The sequence below is a fragment of the Piliocolobus tephrosceles genome, chromosome 17 (genome assembly GCF_002776525.5).
Source record: "Piliocolobus tephrosceles isolate RC106 chromosome 17, ASM277652v3, whole genome shotgun sequence".
Classification (NCBI taxonomy): domain Eukaryota; kingdom Metazoa; phylum Chordata; class Mammalia; order Primates; family Cercopithecidae; genus Piliocolobus; species Piliocolobus tephrosceles.
The window spans coordinates 2,695,812-2,704,533 of record NC_045450.1 but is presented as its reverse complement, the minus strand read 5'-3'; the positions used below and the strand labels follow the sequence as shown (position 1 = coordinate 2,704,533).

The following is an 8,722-nucleotide window of genomic DNA, read 5'->3' as shown; positions in this document are numbered from 1 at the left end:
TACCACAGCATGCCAGTAACACAGCACCCAGTACCACAGCATGCCAAAAACAAACCACCCAGCACCATGGCATGCTAATTACACAGCACCCAGTACATGGCACACTAATTACACAGCACCCAGTACCATAGCACGCTAATTACACACCACCCCATACCACGGCAAACTAATAACACAGCACCTAGTACCATGGCATGCCAATAACGCAGCACTCAGTATCACGTCATGCTAATTACACAGTACCCAGTACTGCGGCATGCTTATACAGCACCCAGTACCACAGCACACCAATAACACAGCACCCAGCACCACAGCACACCAATAACACAGCAGCCAGTACCACTGCATGCCAATAACACAGCACCCAGTACCACAGCACCCAATACCACAGCATGCCAATAACACAGCACCCAGTACCATGGCACCCAGTAACACAATACCCAGTACCACAGCACCCAGTACCACTGCGCCCAGTTACAAAGCATGCCAGTACCACACACACCAGTGCCACGGCACCCAGTCACCACAGGATGCCTAAAGAGTAACTGTTTCAACTTGAGTGGGAATATGGAAGGTTTCAGGACACATCTTCCAGAGAAAAAATACTTTATTTAACAGGTTTCACAGTGAGAAGAAGAATATTCACAACCACTCTATTGAGCTGAAGAATATGGGAAGATTTAAGTTGGAAAGTAAAATATTTAATCAAATGAAAAAAACAGCAATTATTAACTCAAAAACAAACACACAAAATTGTACAGGAAACAAAATGGCTGGGCACAGTGGCTCACACCTATAATCCTAGCACTTTGGGAAGCCGAGGCAGGCGGATGACTTGAGGTCAGGAGTTCAAGACCAGCCTGGCCAACATGGTAAAACCCAGTCTCTGCTAAAAATACAAAAATTAGCTGGGCATGGTGACGCACGCCTGTAATCCCAGCTACTTGGGAGGCTGAGGCAGGAGAACTGCTTGAACCCAGGAGGCAGAGGTTGCAGTGTGCCAAGATCGTGCCATTGCACTCCAGCCTAGGGGACAAAAGCAAAACTCTTGGCTCAGAAGTGAAAGCACCAAGCCCTGGGGCATGAACACCTCAGGGATGGAGTGAGACAGGAGAGCAGCAGAGTTCTCAAAGAGCCAGTGGACACATAGCAGTAAGCACATTACTCAGAAAAGGCACTAAGGACCGAACCGTGTCCCCCAATTACTACGTGTCAGCCCTGACCACCACGTGGCTGTGCTTGAAATAAGGAAGTGTTATTGTTAGATGAGATCCTAAAGGTGGGGCCCTGACCCAAGACGGGTGGTGTCCCTAAAAGAACAGCTGGGCACAGTGCCTCACACCTGTAATCCCAGTACTTTGGGAGGCCAATGCGGGCAGATCACGAGGTCAGTCCAAGACCAGCCTGGCCAACATGGTGAAACCTCAGCTCTACTAAAAATACAAAAATTAGCCAGGCATGGTGGTGCATGTCTGTAATCCTAGCTACTCAGGAGGCTGAGGCAGGACAATCATTTGAACCTAGGAGGCGGAGGTTGCAGTGAGCCGAGGTTGCACCACTGCACTCCAGTCTGGGCAACAGAGCAAGACTCCGCCTCAAGAAAAAAAATAATAATATAATAAATAAATACAAAAACTTAACCAGGTGTGAGCCGGCGCGGGGGCTCACACCTGCAACCCCAGCACTTTGGGAGGCTGAGGCGGGTGGATCACGAGGTTAGAAGAACGAGACTATCCTGGCCAACATGGTGAAACCTTGTCTCTACTAAAAATACAAAAAAATTAGCCGGGCGTGGTGGCGTGCGCCTATAGTCCCAGCAACTCGGGAAGCTGAGGCAGGAGAATGGCGTGAAGCCGGAATGCAGAGCTTGCAGTGAGGGGAGATCGTGCCACTGCACTCCAGCCTGGGCAACAGAGCAAGACTCCGTCTCAAAAAAAAAAAAAAAAAAAGGCCGGGCACGGTGGCTCAAGCCTGTAATCCCAGCACTTTGGGAGGCCGAGACGGGCGGATCACAAGGTCAGGAGATCGAGACCATCCTGGCTAACGTGGTGAAACCCCGTCTCTACTAAAAAAAATACAAAAAACTAGCCAGGCGAGGTGGCGGGCGCCTGTAGTCCCAGTTACTCGGGAGGCTGAGGCAGGAGAATGGCCTAAACCCGGGAGGCGGAGCTTGCAGTGAGCTGAGATCCGGCCACTGCACTCCAGCCTGGGCGACAGAGCGAGACTCCGTCTCAATAAAAGAAAGAAAGAAAAAAAAAAATACCAACCAGGTGTGGTGGCGGGAGCCTGTAATCCCAGCTACTGGGGAGGCTGAGGGAGGAGGATCTCTTGAGCCTGGCAGGGAAAGGTTGCAGTGACCTGAGATCACTCCACTGCACTCCAGCCTGGGTGACAGAGCAAGACTCTGTCTCAAAAAAAAAAAAAAAAAAAAAAAGGCACATTTGCACATTTACGTGTGTATCCTTTTTAAAGAAAAAATGTGCAGCCGGGCGCGGTGGCTCAAGCCTGTAATCCCAACACTTTGGGAGGTCGAGGTGGGCGGATCACAAGGTCAGGGGATGGAGACCATCCTGGCCAACATAGGGAAACCCCATCTCTACTAAAAATACAAAAAATTAGCCGGGTGTGGTGGTGGATGCCTGTAGTCCCAGCTACTTCGGAGGTTGAGGCAGAAGAATGGCGTGAATCCAGGAGGCGGAGCTTGTAGTGAGCCAAGATCACGTTTCAAAAAAAAAAAAATGTGCTGTTGAATAGCTACATATTGTAAAGCTTTTATTCTTTTAATAATATACTTTCTAATTATAAACATGCTGTTATAGGAATTTGGAAAATACAGAAAAACAAAAAGAAAAAAATTAAAAGCCCACATATCCAACTGTACAGAAAAAAATACCTGTGTAACCAACCAGCCTGCCACTGAGTATTCAAGTCATCCTATTTGCTGGAATATTACAAGCAGCACTCCTTAGGATTATTTTAAATGTTTGTTTAGGAGCAGACACCAATCCCACAGACTACAGGTGAGCTGGTCAAGATCCGGAGTGGGTCAAAACCAAAACAAGGTGGGGGGAAGGGACAGCATTAGGAGATATACCTAATGTAAATGACGAGTTCATGGGTGCAGCACACCAACATGGCACATGTATACATAGGTAACAAACCTGCACGTTGCGCACATGTACCCCAGAACTTAAAGTATAATTAAAAAAAAAAAATGCACTGCAGCAACCTCAAAGGAGGCAGGAGGGTGAGTGCCACGAGCAGGGCCCAGGACCAAGCAGCTCACTGCAGCTCACAGCAAGGACAGCGCCTGCCCGGACACCCAGACGCCCAGTCACTCGGCCACCTTGCCACCCAGCCACCACCTGAGCCAAGAGCTGAGCCCATTTGCCAGGAGATGCCTCACCGGATCACGAAGGAAGCCCATGGGCCAAGGTTGCAATCCACACAAGCCAGCGTCCAACTCCGGACAGGGCCCAGGGTCCTTGCTGGAGGAGAAGGGGCATGGAGTCTAGGCCCTATGTGAACTCAGCCTGGCATGCGGCCTCTGGGGTCTCCCCGGATGCCATAGCAGCATGGCAGATCTGTGTCTGCTGTCATAGAGCCCCATGACCAGCCTCCATCTCTGAAGGAGTGGAGAGACCAAACACTTTCAGGAGCTAATGGGTTCTGAGAGGACCCTATGACACGGGGAAACTGAGACAAAGCTGCTTCCCTCCACACGCACAAGTAGGCAGCAGAGGGGCCCAAGAAAGAGCCAAGAGGTGGCCTTCCCTCCCTGACAGCCACCATGGCCCAGCCTGGCCCCCACCTCTGATAACTGCAGGGTATGCTGCTACAAACGACGTCTGCGGTTGACAAGGACGAGCAGAACCGGAGCATGTGCATCAATTCAAATCTGTGACACTGGTGTAAAATATGAGAATGGGCTGGGGTGCCAGGCAGCCAGTCACGGCTACGGCTCAGTTCCAACAAGGACCACGCGGGCCCACAGGGACACTTGCCCCAAGCCCTCCCAGAAACAGCTGCTGCAGGTCCACACCGGCACCAGGGCCAGGAACGCAGTCTCATGAGCACGTCTGCCACTGGCTGCCTGCAAAATGCTTCCCTTTCACAACCCACCACACAGCACAGGACGGAGGTCCGCCCAGGCAGAGGGGCCTCTCGGTTCCAGAATCCTTTGGCCTGACAGGCAACTGCAGATACTTTTGTGGAGTCTGCTGAAACCCGTCAGTGACTATGGAGCTTTACATGACTGAGGAAGAGAAAAAAAATGTTTGGAGTCCTCGCCTACTGACAGATGCATAAAAATACAGGATGGACTGGGCACAGTGGCTCACGCCTATAATTCCAGCACTTTGGGAGGCCGAGGTGGGTGGACCACTTGAGATCAGGAGTTGGAGACCAGCCTGACCAACATGGCGAAACCTCGTCTCTACTGAAAATAACAAAAAGTAGCCAGGCGTGGTGGCACGCACCTGTAATCCCAGCTACTAGGGAGGCTGAGACTGGAGAATCACTTGAACCTGGGAGGCAGAGGTTGCAGTGAGCTGAGATCACGCCATTGCACTCCAGCCTGGGCGACAAGAGCGAAACTCCATCTTGGGGGGAAAAAAAAAAATGGGCTGCAAGCTGGTGCTGTGGTGACAGAGTCCAGCAAAGCCCAGCAGAGTCTGGGATTACAGGCGTGAGCCTGTAATTCCGTGCCCGGCCAGGAATCATTTTCAAAGTTTTCCTTGGACATCCACAAACAAAACAATTTATCTTTGGGCCGGGCATGGTGGTTCACACCTGCAACCCCTGTACTTTGGGAGGCCGAGGCAGGCAGATCACTTGAGGTCAGGAGTTCAAAACCAGCCAGCCTGGTCTCAAAAAAAAAAAAAAAACAAAAAAACGCTGAGCAAAGTGGCTCATGCCTATAATCCCAGCACTTTGGGAGGCCGAGGTGGGTGGATCACAAGGTCAACAGATCGAGACTATCCTGGACACGGTGAAACCCCGTCTCTACTAAAAAATTAGCCGGGCGTGGTGGCGTGGGCCTGTAGTCCCAGCTACTGAGGAGGCTAAGGCAGGAGAATCTCTTGAACCCAGGAGATGGAGGTTGCAGTGAGCTGAGATTGCGCCACTGCACTCCAGCCTGGGCGACAGATCAAGACTCACTCTCAAACAAAAAAAAATTAGCCGGGCGTGGTGGCAGGTGCCTATAAGCTCAGCTACTGGGGAGGTTGGGGCAGGAGAACTGCTTGAATCCCGGAGGTGGAGGCTGCAGTGAGCCGAGATGGTGCCACTACACTCCAGCCTAGGTGACAGAGCGAGACTCTGTCTAAAAAAAAAAAAAAAATTCTCTTTAGATCTGCTCCAACAGGGGAAGCAAATACCCCAAAGGAGACTAGAAAGCCGCACACCCAGGCAAGTGGAGCTCACACAAGGGGCAGTACAGCTCACAAGCACCTCTACCCCTCCGCACCGCAGCAGACATCCCCTTAACAAGACAAGCCTGGGGCAGCCCCAGCCCGGACCACCCCCTGTGCACAGGAAGCAGAGTTCACCCTACAACACAGCCCCTCTGAGGCCAGGCATCTTCAGCAGCACCACCGCCCGAGGGCCAGTGGACACGGAAACCCAAAACCAGTCCTCCACACACAACTCTGTACACGTTTTGGGCCCTTTCTCTTTCTTTTCTTTTTTTTAGCCATTTCTTCTCTTAAACTTTTACGCCATTACCAGAAACATAGTCAATAAACTAATGAGCAGGTCAGACGGTTCCTTAGGCACCGTGTGGGAACCTGAACAGCAGGGCTGGCTGCCCACCTTGAAAAGACCCAATGGTCCTCCGAGCAGCTCCATGAACCAGGAGCCCAAGACAAGCTACCATGTTGCTCCTGCTGTGGACACGTCTGTCATCCATTCTCTGGCCACGGCCACACTGACCAGCCCTATCCACAAGTGCCTCACTGGGCTGGCCGAGGAAGACACACGAAAATATCTAGGAAGACCCCATCCCCAGCCAGCGAGGAAGGTCAGGGCAGTCCACAGAAGAGGCCGGCGGCGAGGGCACTGTGAGCCTGACCAACCGGACCTGGCAGGGGCGTGCAAGGCCAGCCCTGAAGGCCACCTGGTGGGCCAAGCCACCCTGAAGGGAGCAGGGCCTGAGCCCGCCAGCCAGGGAGTGCAGGCCCTGGGCTTCCCGCCCGACCACTCAGTCAACAGCAGAACCTGCCTGCTGATCCCCACAGCTGAGATGACACGTGAACCAGTCAGCTCCGTTCAAAGTTCCACTGACAATGGGAACAAAGACCTGAGGGCGCAGAAGGTGTTCCCACAGAAGCAGAACAGGGGAGCCAGGGAGGAACCCCAGGAAACCCTGGCCCAGGAGCTCAAAATGACAGCGGGTAAGTGGGACAAACGCAGAGAAGGGCTAGGAATGGAGCTCTTTCCTAGTTTGAGACAAAGACCTAAGCAAAACACTTCACTTTCCTCAAATCAAGTACGTAAAACCACTACGCGGCTCACGCACGGACCAACAAGGACCCACAGCCAGGCCTCCCAAAGGGGAACTGGACGCCTGTGGCCGTGCTGGACCACAGCAGCCCCACCGCAGGGGGTGAGGGACCGTGGCAGAGACACAGGCAAAGCAGCCCCCAGGACAGAGGGGTCGGCATCCGAGGCCTGGCCCTCCTGACACATTCCTCCACGCAGATTCCACCCCAGGACGACGAACCGGCTCTCCACGGGAAACGCATCCCCTGACACGTGAGGCCCAAACTCCTGGCCCCGTTGTGGTAGCTGCCTGTTCAGTACCCACTCTCCTCCTCCCTTTGCGTCACCCGCTGCCTTCCTTTGGAGGACCACTGGGGAGCAGGCGTCTGTCTGGGTGGAGCACCCCACTCTCCTTCAGGAATGGCCCTGCTGCGCAGCCCCCAGCGCATACACCATGACTGTGCTGAGACAGGACACAGCGGCACACGTGCCCTCCTCAGAGCAACGGCAGGCCCGTCCTTCAGAGCTGCGGGAAGCATCTGCAAACAAGGGAGCCCGGAGCCCAAGGTCACTGCAGCAGCCACCTCCAACACAAAAGCCCACGAAGCCGCCCACCAGGCAGGCAAAGTCAGACTGGCACAAAGCGAAGGTGTCAGGCCCTGCCTGAGGCACACCCGAGGGTCTGCCTCAACAGCGCCCTTCAGGGTTGGGCCCAGGTGGGTGGCTTTCCACGACGTCCAACCTTGTGCACCCTCCCCCACCCCGGCAGGACAGAATGGTCCAAACGTGAGGAACACAGCCTGGACTTCACACCCTGTCCGTGCTGACAGGCAACCACTCCAACATCAGAGATCTTCAAACCACAGGCTGCACCACCGGCCACCTCCCACAGAGAGGATTCAACTGCAGACAGGACTCCCCAGCCCCAGGGTCCTCTGCCACCAGCAGCCCCACAGCAGGCGAGTTAGGACCCAAACAATGTAGACACAGCCACACAAAATTAGACAGGAGAAGCCAATGTCTTCCACTAACTTTATAGCAAACGTTGCTTATTACAAATACAGCAAACCAAGGACAGACGGCAAAGCAACTGCTCGCAGCTAAGAACTGAAGAGCGGCTGGGAGGGAGGCACTGCGGTTCTAACAGCGGAAATCAGAACGGAGCTGATTTTCTTCCTGCAGCCCAGCCCTCAACTTCAGTCCCATCTTAAAAATAACCAGCCAGGGCCGGGCGCAGTGGCTCACACCCGGAATCCCAGTGCTTTGGGAAGCTGAGGCGGGCGGATCTCCTGAGGACAGGAGATCGAGACCAGCCTGGCCAACGTAGTGAAAGCCCGTCTCTACTAAAAATACAAAAAATTAGCTGGACATGGTAGCTCACACCTGTAATCCCAGCTACTCGGAGGCTGACGCAGGATAATCACTTGAACCCGGGAGAGAGAGGTTTCAGTAAGCTGAGATTGCACTACTGCACTCCAGCCCGGGCAACAAAGTGAGACTCCATCTCAAACAAAAAAACAAACAAACAAAAATAACCAGCCAGGTGCAGTGGCTCACACCTGTAATCCCCACACTTTGGGAAGCTGAGATCACTGGAGTCCAAGAGCTCGAGACCAGACTGGCCAACATGGCGAAACTCTGTCTCTACTAAAAATACAAAAATTAGCCAGGCGTGGCAGCACACACCTGTAATCCCAGCTACTCGGGAGGCAAGAGAATCACTGAAACCCAGGAGGCAGAGGTTGCAGTGAGCCGAGATCGTGCTACTGCACTCCAGCCTTTGAGACAAAGTGAGACTCCATTTCAAAAAAAAAGAAAGAAAGAAACTCTCAGTTATACCAGCCTTATTCAACAGGGTAACTTTACGGCATATTGTGTCCTAAAACGTTTGCTAAATAAATAGCACTTGGCTAAAGACAATGAACAAAAAAGAAAAAAAAGCCAGGCGTAGTGGCTCATCCCTGTAATCCCAGCACTTTGGGAGGCCGAGGTGGGTGGATCACGAGGTCAGGAGATCGAGACCATCCTGGCTAACACGGTGAAACCCCATCTCTACTAAAAATACAAAAAATTGGCTGGGCGTGGTGCCGGGCGCCTGTAGTCCCAGCTACTCAGGAGGCTGGGGGAGGAGAATGGAGTGAACCCAGGAGGCAGAGCTTGCAGTGAGCCGAGATGGTGCCACTGTACTTAGTCTAAGCCTGGGTGATAGAGTGAGACTCTGTCTCAAAAAAAAAAAAAAAAA

The 8,722-nt window shown here is 52.9% G+C and overlaps 1 protein-coding gene across 1 annotated transcript in view; it reads right to left on the bottom strand.

The window, feature by feature from the left end:
• AXIN1 (axin 1) overlaps positions 1–258 on the bottom strand; it is a 55,066-nt gene extending 54,808 nt beyond the window's left edge. The window contains exon 1 of the mRNA XM_026447539.1: positions 244–258. Within this exon, the coding sequence (XP_026303324.1) occupies positions 244–258 (15 nt within the window). The remainder of the gene's footprint in view (positions 1–243) is intronic.
• Positions 259–8,722: the final 8,464 nt, after the last annotated feature.